This window comes from Indicator indicator, chromosome 17 (genome assembly GCF_027791375.1).
Source record: "Indicator indicator isolate 239-I01 chromosome 17, UM_Iind_1.1, whole genome shotgun sequence".
NCBI lineage: Eukaryota > Metazoa > Chordata > Aves > Piciformes > Indicatoridae > Indicator > Indicator indicator.
In genome coordinates, this window is record NC_072026.1 from 21,508,402 (window position 1) to 21,524,237 (window position 15,836).

The 15,836-nt window shown below is 49.6% G+C and overlaps 1 protein-coding gene across 1 annotated transcript in view; it reads right to left on the minus strand.

Annotated features, from left to right (window-relative positions):
* The window catches only part of STK26 (serine/threonine kinase 26), a 41,442-nt gene extending 34,110 nt beyond the window's left edge, over nt 1–7,332 (minus strand). Inside the window, exon 1 of the mRNA XM_054388434.1 lies at nt 7,301–7,332. Within this exon, the coding sequence (XP_054244409.1) occupies nt 7,301–7,306 (6 nt within the window). The 5' untranslated portion in view covers nt 7,307–7,332. The remainder of the gene's footprint in view (nt 1–7,300) is intronic.
* Between the last annotated feature and the right edge of the window lie 8,504 nt (nt 7,333–15,836).

Genomic DNA, 15,836 nt, shown 5'->3' on the forward strand with positions numbered 1-15,836 from the left:
AGATCATCAAGATCACCCAGGGCAGGGCACACAGAACACATCCAGGTGGGGTTGGAGAAAGCCTCCACAGGAGACTCCACAACCTCTCTGGACAGCCTGCTCCAGGCCTCCAGCCCCCTCACAGGGACAAAGTTTTCCCTCCTGTTCCCCTGGCACCTCCTCTGCTCCAGCTTGCCCCCAGTGCCCCTTGTGCTGTCCTTGGCCATCCCTGAGCAGAGCCTGGCTCCAGCCCTGCACATCTTTATCCCCAGCCATGAGGGCAGCCCTCAGGCTCCTCTGCTCCAAGCTCCAAGCCACAGCTCCCTCAGCCTGGCCTCACAAGGAGATGTTCCACTATCAGGAGCTTTGTGGCTCTGTGCTGGACTCTTTCAAGCAGTTGCCTGTGGCAGAATCCCTTTGTCAGGGTGGATTTCAGAGTGTATCACCGGATGGGCATCCTTCCCACAAAATTTCCAGTCTCCTTCAGAGCTCAGAGTGTGCTTTGTGATCCTCATCTAAGCAGCAGAACAGACTTGTTCTAGAAGAACTGACAGAAGTTCCAACTGAAAGAGCAAGTGACAGCTCTTGAAATGGAGTCAAAAGTGGTGAGGCAGTATTAGGAAGGAATTTAATATTCCATTATTTGAAGTTAGAAAGAAATTACAGGATTTGGAACAGTGTCTCCTGCTGTGATAGACACCTCACCAACTCTTTGTTTCTTCAGAAACAACATATGTGGAGCCACTAATTACAGCATGTCAGAAAATTGGTACAAACCCAACCGGGTATTGTTCATCTCCAACCCTAGCCCACCCAAAATTCATCCCTGTCAATTAAAGGTAGTCCCTAGGAATATCTAAAGACAAAACAATAGCCTCTTGTCACTTTTCAGAGCTCCTGATCCTTTCTTAAACCTGGAGGTAATCACCAAGGAGCAAACAAGTGGCACTTTTACTGATAGCTTTAAAAACTCATCCTTTCACTTGTGGAGATGGCTAAAAACCACATTTTCAAGACCTTCCAAACAAGGAATACTGAAGCTAATCTTCTTGCCTGTCTTCACTAAGATGTTTCCTGGGCCTCATATGACAAATACTGCTGCAGAGGCACATTCAGTCACAGGCTGACAGGCCTGAGGCTGGTTAGCCTAGAGAAGGGAAGGCTGAGAGGGGATCTCATTAATGTCTATAAATATCTGAAGGGTGGGTGTCAAGAGGATGGAACCAGTCTCTTTTCAGTGATACCCAGTGACAAGACAAGGGACAATGGACATAAACTCAATCACAGGAAATTCCACCTCAACATGAGGAGAAACTTCTTTGGTGTGAGGGTGCTGGAGTCCTGGAGCAGGCTGCCCAGAGAGGTTGTGGAGTCTCCTTCTCTGGAGAATTTCAAGCCCCATCTGGATGTGTTCCTATGTGACCTGCCCTGGCTGAGCCTGCTTTGAATCCAACCCCTCTGCCAATCTTCAAAGGTCCCTCTACCATTCTAGGATACATTCACAGTGTGCACAACGTTACTAGAAAGAAACAATCCCCTCCAAAAAAAATTGTTTCATGTTTTTAGCAACAAATTGCAATACATTACTGAGCTATTATTTGCTGTGTACTGAGGAAAAGGTGAAAAGAAAAATAAACCTTTACCAAGTCTTGTAAAACTGAGACACTGGAGTTCAAAAAACACCCAGTATGAATCACTTCAATATTAAATGCAACATAAAAAAAAAAACAGGATAGAATAAAATTAACTATTCTATATTTGTAGAAGTTAAAAGTCTGGTTTCTGATGTGATGTTTTTACCTTTTGGGGAAAATTATCCCCTGCCCAAAAGTGACAGAACAGCAGGTGAGAGGAGTTGAGTTGATGTGCTCTCTGCAGCTTCAGCAGATTTGCCTCTGAATTCCAGGTCAGTGCCCTTACCGTGTGTATAAAACTGGAAAATCTGCACAAAAAAATCCTAGCAGGAGACTGCTGTGAGTTTTTTTTCTTCTGCCTGATAAAAGTGTCTGCTGAATCCCAGGTGATTATAACTACCCAGCTACTAAACACCTTCCAAAGCTTGCTCTAGCCTCCTTTTTTGCCAACAGTAAGACAGTACAACTGAGCCCTGCTTTTCTTTCTCATCAGAGAACTTCTCACAGTGCCCAAGATGGAAGAATCCAGTTCAGCTGACAAAGCAGCCTGCTAACTTGGCTCAGGCTGTTAGATAGCACACAGCTTGTACATCAAGTACAACCAGGAAAGGAACAGCCCCAGTGTTGAATTCCACAAATACCTGAATGCATTTCTGCTTCAAGCAGCAGAGAGGCATGTTCTGCACAGGTCTTAAAATGCTATCTTCTGCAGTTTGCCTGCACTGTGGCTCCCAATACACATCAAGGACTTGAAATTGGACAAGGTCTTTATCACCTAACTCTGGAATCCATCCTAGCTCCATCATAAGAAATCACTGTCTTTTAGGCACTGTGGCAGTCTCCTGGCACCCTGCAAGTACCAAACTTCCTAGTTTCCTTTAGGAAAATCATGTCTCTAAGTAATAAAATGTAAAGCCTTTTCAAACTCATTGTAGAAGCACCTGGATACAGCTGAGTTCCTAGGAGAACAATAAATTAACAGATCTTTGAGTGAATCTTTCTTTGAAGGTTTAAGCTCCTCTAATGCCCACCCTCAAAACATTTAGGTATCTGCTCTTAGCAGAACTCATTCTTCTAACTACTCCTAAGGTTTACTAGAAATCTGACACTTCCAGACTAGCTTTAGGCACTACACATAAAGAGTCCAAATCTACAGGTACACCAATTGAAGAGAAAACTTTTTTTTCCAGGTCTATGTGGGTTCAGAGGAGGCCACAAAGATCATTAGGGGACTGGAGATGACTCCTGTGACAACAGGCTGAGGGAGCTAAGACTGTTCAGCTTGGAGAGGAGAAGGCTCTGAGGAGACCCAACAGCAGCCTGCCAGTGCCTGAAAGGGGCTACAAGAAGGCTGTAGATTGTTTGCAAAGGCCTGCAGGGACAGGACCAGGAGCAATGGCTTCAAACTAGAGCAGAGCAGATTGAGATTGGATGTGAGGAGCAAGTTCTGCACCATGAGGGTGGTGGAACACTGCAGCAGGTTGCCCAGGGAGGTGGTTGAAGCCCCATCACTGGAGCTATTCAAGGTGAGGCTGGACAGGGCTCTGGGCAACCTGATCTAGTGGAGGATGTCCCTGCTGAGTGCAGAGGGGGTTGGGCTAGATGACCTTTGGAGGTCCCTTCCAAACCAGACCATTCTGTGAAAATGAAACGGTACCTCTCCTTTGCTCTGCCTATACTCATCCAAGAGCCACAGGAACTGCTCTGTCTCTGAGCATGTTGCAGGAAGAGCCTCTCCAGCTGCCAGGCTGGCGGTGTTGAGCGAGCAGCACCCTGGCAGCACAGAGAGCAAGGCTCACCTTTACATCCAAGTTTGTCTTTAATCCAGCAATCCTTCAGCTGTGAATCAGAGTACACTGGCTGACAAGTCACATGTTCCTGGCTGCTCTGCTTTTAGAGGAAGTTAGGCTCTTTATTGCAAGACAATTTAAATGCCAATAAAAACAGATGCAGGTCAGGTCTGAACAACCTTCCCGACTGCACTCAAGACCACAGCCATACAGGAGCAGGACATACCAGCAAGCCATCAGAAAGAGAGCGAGAAGTGTTTAGATGAGTAGGAGAGCAGAGGTAAAGAGAAGTAAGTTTTGGGGTACTGTATGACAGAAGTGCATTAGAAACACATTTATCCAAAATGAATGACATACTTGAAACATTCCAATCACCTGAAACAAACACAACCCTCTGAACTATGCAGCCTGCCTGCTGGGCAAGGGAAATGGAGCACTCTAGGAGCGAACGCCCTCACTCCAGTTCTGTTTCCAGCACAAGTCCTGTGTTGGTGAACACCACAGGCAGGCTCAAACATCTCTCTTGCAAGCCACATGCAGAAATGCTGTGTATGAGTTCAGCTGGATTCCTTGGAAATAGCACCCAGAAGACAAGTTCCTCACTGTGAGATCTCAAAGCAAGGAACAAAGTTACAGTGACATTACTGAACAAACACTCCAACCTGATGTTCAAACTCACTGCAAACTGTGCTCTCTTAATTGTGCTCACATAGCTGCACCAACCTTCCATTTTTCCCCTCTCACAGAGCCATGTAATGATCTGGGTTGGAAGTGACCTCCAAAGCTCATCCAGTCCAACCTCCCTGCAGTCAGCAGGGACACCCTCCACTAGAGCAGGTTGCTCAGTCTTGCCAAGCCAGACCTTGATTACCTCCAGGGATGGGTCCCACACGACCTCCCTGGGTAACTTGGTCCAGTGTTCAGCCACCCTCCTGGTAAAGAACTTGTTCCTAACATCCAATCTAAATCTACTCTTTAATTTCAAACCATTGCTCCTCATGCCATGACTACAGGCCTTCGGAAACGGTCCCTCTGCAGCCCTCTTGTAGTCCCCCTTCAGTTACTGGAAGGCTGCTCTAAGGTCTCCCCAGAGCCTTCTCTCCTCCAGGCTGAACAGCCCCATCTTGGATTCTGTCTAAAATACCAGAATTTGGGAGTATGGTGCTCAGCTTCAGAGCACTCATTTGAAGCATCACTAAATACTTCAGCTTTATTAAATGGGCTTAGAAGTTTAGCAGCTGGGTTAAGTCAGCATCACACAACTGGATCAAGTGGAGGCTTTCCAAAGGAGTGAGGAAAATGAAGGTGTTTAGGAAGTTGTTTGCACTGGCAAGAATTGTTAGGTATGAAAGTTGGTTTTGTTAGGGACACAAGACAGGTTAAATAGAACACAACCACTACACAAACAGACGGTTCTGTAACTACTCATAAGGGCAACAGATAATGCTACCTTTGGGTCTTCCATTGTTGCCAGGGGACTACAAGTCAGACTCCAAGTTCACCAAAATAACTCTGTGACTTTCTGTAATTTTCCATGTTTGGATTTTTTTTTTTTTTCAGAGAACCTGATACTTCCTAAAGACCTTAAAATAGTCCCACAAAGTCTCTGTTATACTTTGGTGCTAACCTGCCAAAGTCCTCTTTTTGGAGTATGGGAATTATATAGCATGGTATTCCTGCGTTTTTTGTGTAACGAAATGGGAGGGCAAACTAGAAGATCACAATAAAACTGAAAACATCAAGCCTCTAACACACTCTCTTTGGGTATTTCAGTTTCCAGTTGTTACAGGCAATAAAATGCTTCCCTCAACAAAGACTACAAAACAAGGGGTCTGACACTACAGGCAGCACCTCCCCACAGTGCCAATTTTAATGTAACTAAAGAGAATAAACAGATTGTTCTGTGATGCAGGAAGAGCTTTTTTCGTGCATTCAGTTTAACACTGAGCAAAAGCAGGGTCAATTATCAGCACTTGGATGGTCCTGACTGGACCATTCAACTGCCTTAAGGAAAAAAAACCCAAACAAAACCAAATAAAAACCAAGAGAAGCAACCTTTATACTTCAAACTACCACATTCCTCTTGAACAAGGGGCTGGTTGGTTTGGGGTTTTTAATTAAAAACCAAACTTAAACCAAACTTGTATTATGACTCTTCTAAAAGAAGACTGAGCAGAATAATTTAGCAACAAATTCTATTTCTTCGTGTTTAAGACTTTCAGTACTTGTGTAATAGTCTTCATTAAAAAGGTCACCAAGGGAAAAAAATGTATTTTAATTCTATGCAGCTACCTAGCAATCAAAAAATGCTTTATAGATGTATGTTAAGGCATCAGGGTTGAAATAAGAACAGTAGTGTAACTGACTATGCTATTTACCTAAAGTTTATTGGTATGAAAATAGAAAACAGGACCTGAAATAATTTCCAGGTATTTTTGTGATGATAGGGAAGTTATGGAAAACAGGAGAGAAGTACATGAAGCAGAGCTCAAATTAAGAAACTCTCAAACTTGGGATTTTATGAAATAAGTCTTCCAAATAGAAACTCACCAAAACCCCTCAAAGGATGGATATAAAGAAGGTGAGGCTAAAGCTCTGAATCTTGTATCATGATATTTCTTCAGGATGTAACAATGCAACAGTAACCCTGACATGTTAATGGGGCAAGGAGGCTGCAGAAATGTGGTTTCTGTCCTCCTGTATCAACACAAAGTCAATGGCTGACCAAAATTTAACTTATTTCAGAAAAATCTCCAGATTATTAGAGACCAGAAAGATAAACCAAACCTTAGTATTGCAACCAGTCTTAAAATGCATATACAAGTGTTGAAACATCAACTCTGCTCTTGAAGATACATGACCAAGCAAACCTAACTTTCTTTTCTGAAACCTCCTGAGCTCTTTACTATATCTCTCTCACACACAGATGTATTGTAAAGTCTTCTAAGTTATTTGAACTGATAAAATTTCCAATGTCACACAGGCACTGCTAACCTAGAAGAGAAAGCTCAAAACTGACTGAGCTACCAGGGTCTGGGTAAGCAACAAATCAACCCTGAAACGTGTTTGGTCCTCAGCTCCCTTAGGTTTGATACTGACCAAACTTTTATTAGCTCTTCCAGCAGAAAGAGAATAAAGCAGCAGAGGTATTCCACCTTTCCTATGAAAATCAGTAACCTACAAGCTTGTTTATTTCCTAAGCAGTCACCACAAACACGCAGAAGTGCCACCAGGCCTCATTCCCTGCCGAAAAGAGGGGCAAAGCTCTGAGATGCCTGCTGCCTACAGCGAGCTGGCCGCTGTGCTCTACCACTCCCGGACCTCACCTTTAGCACCTTCCCATTAATGCAAGGTCTTCAGAGGAGCCCAGGCCCAGCACCAAGTGCAGGCTGGTGGGGAAGTCCTGCGGGAGGTTCGCTTTGCCAGCGAGCCTGATATGTCATTTACAGCACACCCACACGCCCTGCGATTAACTTCATTTCGTCTTTAATCGGTTTTAGAAGCTCTTACGTTCTCCTGTATGCAGAGTGGCCAGCCCTGAACAAAGAGGGAAGGGAGGGCGAACCCTTCGCCACCGAGGGGTTGGCTGCAGGTACGCGGCCCCCCAACCCCCACCGCGGGGCACGCTGAGGGAGCGGGGCCCCTCCAGAGCCTCCCTTCACCTCAGAGCACCCCCAGCCCGGCAACGGCTCCGGGCCGCGCTCCTCCCTAGGCCGAAGGAGGCCTCGCCGCGGCCAGGCTGCGCCAGCGACCCCTCTTCGCCCACCCGCTTGTCCCCCGGCCCCTGCGCTCCGGCGGCGGCCTCCACCCGGCGGGGCCGCAAGCGCCGCTTCCGGAGCCGGAGCCGAGCCCAGGCCCATGGCCTCCATTTTGGGGCCGGCGCGGCGCGGAGCTCACCTGCATGCCGGGCACTTGCACCGCCACGGGCGAGTGTGCCATGGCGGGCTGCGGCGGCCGGGCGCCGCCCGCTGCTCCCCTCTCTCGGCTTCCCTGCTCCTGGGCGGCGGCGACGGGGCCTGGAAGGACAAAGCGGCGGGGAGGCGGCTTTAGCGCGGGCCGCGCTCCCTCCTTCCCACCCCGCGGCCCGCCCTGCTCGGCAACCCCCGCCCGCCGCCGGCTCACCTCGGGGCCGCGGCCGAGCTGCGCGACGCGGGCGGGAAGGGGGAGTCCCTAGCACCGCTCTCCCATGCCCTCCGGGCTCCTAGCAGCGGCCCTGCCGGCTAGCGCCGCTCGCCCTGCCCATTCCCCCCCTTCCCGGTCCCGGCGCGGACGTGGCTGCTCTGGGCACTCCGAAGAAATGTGCGGAGCGGCGGCTCTCGGAACGGCTGGGGCTGGGCTCAAAGCGCCATGTCAGGCTCCGGCAGCAGGAGGAGACGTCGGTGGCTGCTGTGCAGCGGCTTCTTCCGTCTCGGCTCCGGCCTTGTGGGGCGGAGCCACCGCCGCACGGGCCCCGGCGTCACTGTCTCCACCTCCTGCCTCGGGTTGCCTGCGGCGGGCGGGCAGGGACCGGGGCACGGAGGGAGGGGCGCAGGCGGGCCCCGTAGTGCCGGCAGCCCTTCGGCGTGGGGTCGGGCCGGGTGTTGCGCGGCGCCGTGGGCCTGTCGGGCCGTGTCGCACCAGCCTGGGCACCTCGGGTGCTGTCACACTGCCCTTGACCCGCCTCAGGCCCCGTCTCGGGGTCCTGGCCTCCCACACACGTGCTGTACCCCCGGACACACGGCCCCAGACCCTCGTACCCCCAATACCTTGTCACCGCCATGCCTGCATCCCTCGCTCCCATTCTGCGCAGAGCCAGAGGTGCAGATCACCGAGTGGGTATTTTACGGGGTTTGTTTGCTTTTGTGACACAAAGAAGTGGTGTCTTAGGGCTGCTCCTGGCAGCCAGCCATGTGAGCAACTCCGATGTGGCTGTGGAGGTTCAGCTCCCAGTTTGGGGTGGCTGGATGAAGGATTTCCTCACCCACATTACCTCTTCACTAGTCCTCCCCCAGCTGCTGCAGGGCTCTTCCACTGCAGGCTTCTGTCCCTCACCACCACTTTTTTCCCTAGCGGGGTGGGATGCCTGGGGAGGGGAGAAAAATCATAGAGTCGTAGAATGGTTTGGGTTGGAAGGGATCTTTAAAGATCATCTATAGAGTTCAACCCCTTTGCAGAGAGCAGGGACATCTTCAGCTAGATCAGGTTGCTCAGAGCCCTGTCCAACCTGACCTGGAGTGCTTCCAGGGATATAACTACCAGGACCTGGGGAGGAGAAAATAACAGTGTTTTCCGGTGACATTTTTCCCATTCATACATGAGTCACCTATTAGCGTGCGTGAGTCACGTTCCTGTACGTGGAGGTTTTGCCAGTTACTCAAGCAAAGCCAAAACCCACAGCTTTTATGGCACTGGTCTTCCCCTCACCCCTCTGAGCAAGAATCTAGAAATCACACTATCACAGAAACATTCAGGTTGGAACAGACCCTCAGGATCACCAAGTCCACCCCATAACTCTGCTCTACAAGGGTCACCCCTACACCATATCCCCAAGCACCACATCCAAACCACCTTTAAACACATCCAGGGCTGGCGACTCAACCGCCTCCCATCAAATGGACCTCACTCCACATGGGCCCAGCAAATCCTCTTGTGTGTATGTGAGGACTTCTTGGAATCACTGAATCACTTGGGTTGGAAAAGACCTGTAGGAGAGAACCATAGAATCTCCTGGGCGAAAAAGACCTTAAGATCCTTGAGTCCAACCATAACCTAACATCTCCCTGCAACACAACTGTTAGACCACATCCCCAGGCTCCTCATCCAAACAGCTTTTAAACACCTCTGGAGGGATGGACTCCACCACCTCCCTGGGAAGCCTGTCCCAGTGCCTGATGACCCTATCAGTGAAGAAATTTTTCCTAATATCCAACCTAAACCTCTCCTAGTGCAATTTGAAGCCATTTTCTTCCATCCTATCACTTCTTACCTAGGAGAAGAGGCCAGCCCCCACCTGGCTCCAACCTCCTTTCAGGGAGTTGTAGAGAGCAATGAGGTCTCCCCTCAGCCTCCTCTTAATCACAGAATCACAGAATTAACATTCTGTGATTCTTAATGGATGGAATAAACACAGAATTAACAATCACAGAATTAATCCAATCTCAGAGGTTGGAAAAGACCACAGAGATCATCCAGTCCAACCTATCACCTAACACCATCTGATCAACTAAACCATGGCACCAAGTGCCTCATCCAGTCTTATTTTAAACCCTCCCAGGGATGGTGAATCCACCACCTCCCTGGGCAGCACATTCCAATGGCCAATCTCTCTTTCCGGGAAGATTTCTTCCTCACATCCAGCCCAAACCTCCCCTGGTGCAGCTTGAGACTGTCCCCTCTTGTTCTGGTGCTGGTTGCCTGGGAGAAGAGACCAACCCCCACCTGGCTACAACCTCCCTTCAGGGAGTCGTAGAGAGCAATGAGGTCTGCCCTGAGCCTCCTCTTCTCCAGGCTGAACACCCCCAGCTCCCTCAGCCTCTCCTCATAGGGCTGTGCCCCAGACCCCTCCCCAGCCTTGTTGCCCTTCTCTGGACACCTTCCAGCATCTCAACATCTTTCTTGAATTGAGGAGCCCAGAAGTGGACACAGCACTCAAGGTGTGGCCTGAGCAGTGCTGAGCACAGGGCAGGATGACTTCCCTGCTCCTGCTGGCCATACTGCTCCTGATCCAGGCGAGACTGAACAACCCCAGTTCCCTCAGCTGCTCCTCATAGGGCATGTTTTCAAGAGGGGTCTTGAGATTGTGGAGTCCAACCCTTATCTAACTCAAACTCACATGTCTAAAAGACAAAATAACATAGAGTGGGCTGGAGATGTTGGCTTGCTGGCCATAGCAGAGCTGCCCTGCCCAGCTCAGAAAGGATGTGACAGAAGACACTCTCCCTCCCTTAGAACTCAGAGAAGCACTGCACTGTGGCAGGGAGCACAAAGCACCTCTGTTCAAGGTAAGGTTGTGTTAGAAGGGACTAAAGCCAAGAATTTCAAAGCCAGGCAGCCTTTCCATCCTTAACTCACTGTGGTTTTGACCAAAAAACCAAACTCACAGTGGTGTTAGTTAAGGACAGGCTTGTGGCTCACACTGAAATATGATTTTTTTCCCCAATGTGCCAGTTTATTAAGCCTTTACTGTTATTAAAATATTTACTTTCTTCTGCACCTTTTAAAACATAAACAAGACTTCTGTATGCTAGTTCTGTGTCTGACTTGCCCAAGAGCCTAGAAGGAGTTCATTTGGGTGGGTGGAATATTTCAGGTCACTATTTTCTGCAAGTTTAGACCATATCCTTGAATTTTAGAAAGGGGTTTTTATTAATAAACCTCTGGGAGGGAACAAAGAGGGATTTCTGCTGGCAAAAAGCTTTCTCAGTTCTTGTACAGTGTTACAGTCAATAAATGAATGAGCATCCACTCATGGAACTCCTGCACCCTTCCCAGTTCATTCCGATCTAACATAAAATCATAGAATCATAGAATGGTTTGGGTTGGAAGGGACCTCCAGAGATCACCCAGTCCAACCCCCTGCACTCAGCAGGGACATCCTCCACTGGATCAGGTTGCCCAGAGCCCTGTCCAGCCTCACCTTGAATATCTCCAGGGAAGGATCCTCAACCACCTCTCTGGGCAACCTGTTCCAGTGTTCCAGCACCCTCACACTGCAGAAATTGTTCCTCACATCCAATCTCAATCTGCTCTGCTCTAGTTTGAAGCCATTGCCCCTGGTCCTATCATGGCATAACCTTGTAAAAGGTCTCTCCCATCCTTCCTGTAGCCCCCTTCAGGCCCTGGCAGGCTGCTCTAAGGTCTCCCTGGAGCCTTCTCTTCTCCAGGCTGAACACCCCCAGCTCCCTCAGCCTGTCCTCATAGTAGAGCTGCTCCAAACCCCTGATCATTTTGTGGCCCTCTTCTGGACCCTCTCCATCAGCTCCGTGTCCTTCCTGTATTGAGGGCTCCAGAGCTAACACACTTAAATAATTTCTCAGTTTACCTTTTAATGCTCTTTAGAATATGACCCGTGAAAACATCCTGACAAATGAATCAGGAGGATTTTTGTTTCACTCTGCTAAGGCATCACCATCCCTCTGCTCCCATTCTGCCCCTGAGGCTCTGCCTTTCTTTTTCTGTCCATTTGTTACCTTCATTTTCCTTCCCAAATCCTGCTAACTGCTTACCTCAGCCTTATCTGCACTTTACACTCTCCCTCAGGTATTTACTCTCAAAGGCACCTGATTGCTTTGTATCAGGGGAAGTACTAATTGCCAGTCCACTCTTCCTGATTTGGAACCAAACGTTTCGGCCTTTTTTGTTTGTATTTCTGACTTGCAGGCAGCTTAATGTCACATGGAAGGGACTCTTACAAATGGGTTTAACAGAGTAAGAGCAGAGCAATTGCTATGCATGGGATAAGGTATTCTCGAGTAATTATCATAGAGACATAGAATGGTTTGGGTTGGAAGGGCCCTTAAAGACCATCCAGTACCAACCTCCTGGTGGGCAGGGACACCTCCCCCCAGCCCAGCTTGCTCAAGGCCTCATCCAGCCTGGCCTTGAACACCTCCAGGCAGGAGGCAGCCACAGCCTCCCTGGGCAACCTGTGCCAGTGTCTCACCACCCTCACTCTCAACAATTTCCTCCTCATCTCCAGTCTCAATCTCCCCTCTCCCAGCTCAAAGCCATTCTCCCTCATCCTGTCCCTCCCAGCCCTTCTCAAAAGTCCCTCCCCAGCTCTCCTGGAGCCCCTTCAGGTCCTGGAAGGCTGCTCTGAGGTCTCCCTGGAGCCTTCTCTTCTCCAGGCTGAACAGCCCCAACTCTCCCAGCCTGGCCCCACAGGGGAGCTTCTCCAGCCCTCTGATCATCTTGGTGGCCTCCTCTGGAGCCTCTCCAGCAGCTCCAGGTCCTTCTTGTGCTGGGGGCCCCAGAGCTGGAGGCAGTGCTGCAGGTGGGGTGTGAGCAGAGCAGAGCAGAGGGGCAGAATCCCCTCCCTGTGCTGCTGCTCTCCCTGCTCTGGATGCAGCTCAGCACACAGCTGGCTCTGGGCTGCCAGGGACCAGTGCTGGCTCCTGGGCAGTTTGTCACCACCTGACACCCCCAAGGCCTTCTCCTCTGGAGCCACTCCTCACCCAGCCTGGCTTTGTGTATATTTCTGTAGTTAACTCCCACCCATGGCAGGCTGGCTGAGAGAACTTCAGGGACTAAAGCAAACAGCAGAGTGTCCTGCACATAGACAGTGCTTGTTGATGCCAGAGTGGCTCAGAAAGCCTGGGGATGATGTGGTGAGCAAAACCAGGGAGGAAAATCTGTCAGGGGAACCTTAGGTAATCAGCTGGTCACGTAGTGACTGAATCATGGAGCCAGGCTGTGAAGTGAGGTAGGCTGGCACCATAACATCTCAGGAAAGGGCTGTAATATTGCATGCCACTCTGTTATTAGCCAGCTCTAATTGGTGTCTTAAGAAACTCAGAGGGTCAGCTGCTGATATTGCTGGGTTAAAGACCTTCCCTGCCCCCTTGCAGCCTGCCCTGTGTAAATATCTGTTGCTGCTGTTTTCCAAGGCTCCGAATGTGTCTGTAATTCACTTAGGAGAGCTCACAGAGCCTCTCAGTAGCAATGTGACCCAACTCAGACCTCCTGATGTTTTGTGCATTTAATTACTACTGGTTTTGTGTGGCTCGTGTGAAAATAGAATTATTTTTCCATCAGAAGATTGCAAGCAGCTAATAAACACACCGAACTCTTTGAGAGTGCCTGTACCAGGTTACCGCCACAAGAGGTGGTAGGTTGCTCCAATTTCCAAACCTAAATGAACAAAAGTAAATTACTGACCCTGCTAAACAGAAAAATGCTGCACCTGACAGCAAGGGGGTTGCAGGGACTCCTCACAGTGATTTGCTGGGGTGAGGGGAGGGAGCCTGTGTCTGATGTGGTGCCAACAGAAATGGTGCAGACTCACACTAGGAAAGATCCCATCAGACTAACCCATCTGTCTAGGAAATGTGATGCCCAGTTCCTACAGATCTGGGTGGATCTGGGTGTTTGAAACCTTTAGTGCCTTTTGGCAAAGCTCAGCTGCTGGTGCAGCACTGACCCAGGCTTGTGGTGGCAGCCATGGAACCAGAGAACCAGAAAATGGTTTGGATTGGAAGGGACCTTTTTAAAGGTCATCCAGTTCCAACTCCCTGCCATGGGGAGGGACACCTCCCACCAGCCCAGATTGCTCAAGGCTTCATCCAAGATCCCTTGAACACCTCCAGGGAGAAGGTATCCACAGCCTCCCTGGGCAACCTGTGCCAGTCTCTCCCCACCCTCACTCTCAACAATTTCTTCCTCAGATCCAATCTCCCAGCTCAAAGCCATTGTCCCTCATCCTGGCACTCCCAACCCTTCTCAAAAGTCCCTCCCCAGCTCTCTTGGAGCCACTTCAGGTACTGGAAGGGTGCTCTGAGGTCTCCCTGGAGCCTGAACAACCCCAACTCTCCCAGCCTGTTCCCATAGGGGAGGATCTGCTCTCACTGCTTTGGATGCAGTCCCATGCAATGCATTTAGAGGCAGCTCCAGAATTCTCTGTGCCCCTTTCTCTCAACACAAGCAGCACAGCTAATAGATCATCACACAAAAGTGGAAGATACCTTCCCAAACTGGTAACATTCAATGCCTTTCATATTTTTGCATTCCAACACCTTGCCAAAGCAGCTGTGGAGGTGAAAAGTTGACTGGGATCAGGAGGAAAATGGCTGCATGTTTATTTTATTAATAAGAACATCAGAGACAGAAAAAGAAGAACGAAAATATTTTTACAAGGATATAATTTCTCCATTCTTCAACATAAATCAGTCTCTGGTGCATTGGCATTAGGGAAATCACTTTGTCTCAGAGACAACTTACCCAGCAGCTGCAGAATTCTGCACACTACCCCTGGACACTGCTGATACTGACATGGGAGAGAGATGTAGCTCACAGCAGTCCCATGTGTTACAGCTTTCATATTTCTGTGTCCAGTTAATCACTTTAAATGAGAATCCCTTGCAGCTGGACTAGAAAGAGTGCCATAGTTCAGCCACTTCTGCCTACCACTTTCCTTCCCACGTTCAACATCCATCCCCTTGACCTCTCCTTGTCTGACCTTCCCTGTTGCTCTTGATCTTTAGCATAGGGTCATAGAATTAGGGAATCATAGAATGATTTGGGTTGGAAGGGACCTCCAAAGGTCATCCAGTCCAACTCCCTTTGCAGTCAGCAGGGACATCCTCCAATAGATCAGGTTGCCCAGAGCCTTGTCGAGCCTAACCTTGAATATCTCCAGGGAGATATGGCATGGCTGTTTCCAGCCTCCTGGGAGCATGCAGGTGACTGCCAGGACAGAAAACAGAGGGTCTCCTTGTTCTAATATAGGAAGGACATGGATCTGATGGAGAGGGTCCAGAGGAAGCCATGAAAATGATCAGGGGGTTGGAGCAGCTCTGCTGTGGGGACAGGCTGAGGGAGCTGGGGGTGTTCAGCCTGGAGAAGAGAAGGCTCCAGGGAGACCTTAGAGCAGCCTGCCAGGACCTGAAGGGGGCTACAGGAAGGCTGGAGAGAGACTGTTTGCAAAGGCCTGCAGGGACAGGACCAGGCTTCAAACTAGAGCAGAGCAGATTGAGATTGGATGTTAGGAACAAGTTCTGCACCAGGAGGCTGCTGGAACACTGCAGCAGGTTGCCCAGGGAGGTGGTTGAGGCTCCATCCCTGGAGCTGTTCAAGGTGAGGCTGGACAGGGCTCTGGGCAACCTGATCCAGTGGAGGATGTCCCTGCTGAGTGCAGGGGGTTGGACTGGATGAGCTTTGGAGGTCCCTTCTGGCCTGGACCATTCTATGATTCTGTGATTCTCAGCAGAGTGACAGCAGCCCCACGCCACCAGGAGAACTGGCTGGCAAAAGCCTTCTCCAGCTCTGGACTCCCTTGGAGGAGTCAGCTCAGCTGTTTTGCTGGAGCAGGTGAAGGGAGCTCCTTCAGCACAGAAGGATTATTTAGAGAACTCAGCTGCCAGAGTCTGCCAGTGTTAACCAGCTGCTCATAAATGGAGATTTTCTTGTCAAAGGGGCAACCTGGGCATTTTCTCCAGGAGTCAGCAGTGGCACGTCCCTGATGCAAGGATGAGGACTTTACCAACATTCCACATCCTCCCTCCAAAGCAAAGGGGCAAAATGCTACTTCTTAGCAGGGCAAAATGATGCATCTTCCTGAGATCTTCTTAGAAATGGCTGAGCTATTTTTTAATTGACACTTCCTGTGCTTTTAAGGGACATAATCAGGCTGAGGTAAATGCCTAGGATGGAAAAGGTGGGTGAGGGCTGCTGCTTCACCATCTCATTCAGTGCAGGGACCAAGGATCATTAAATCAAACAAGCAGGTGCCAAGTTCAAA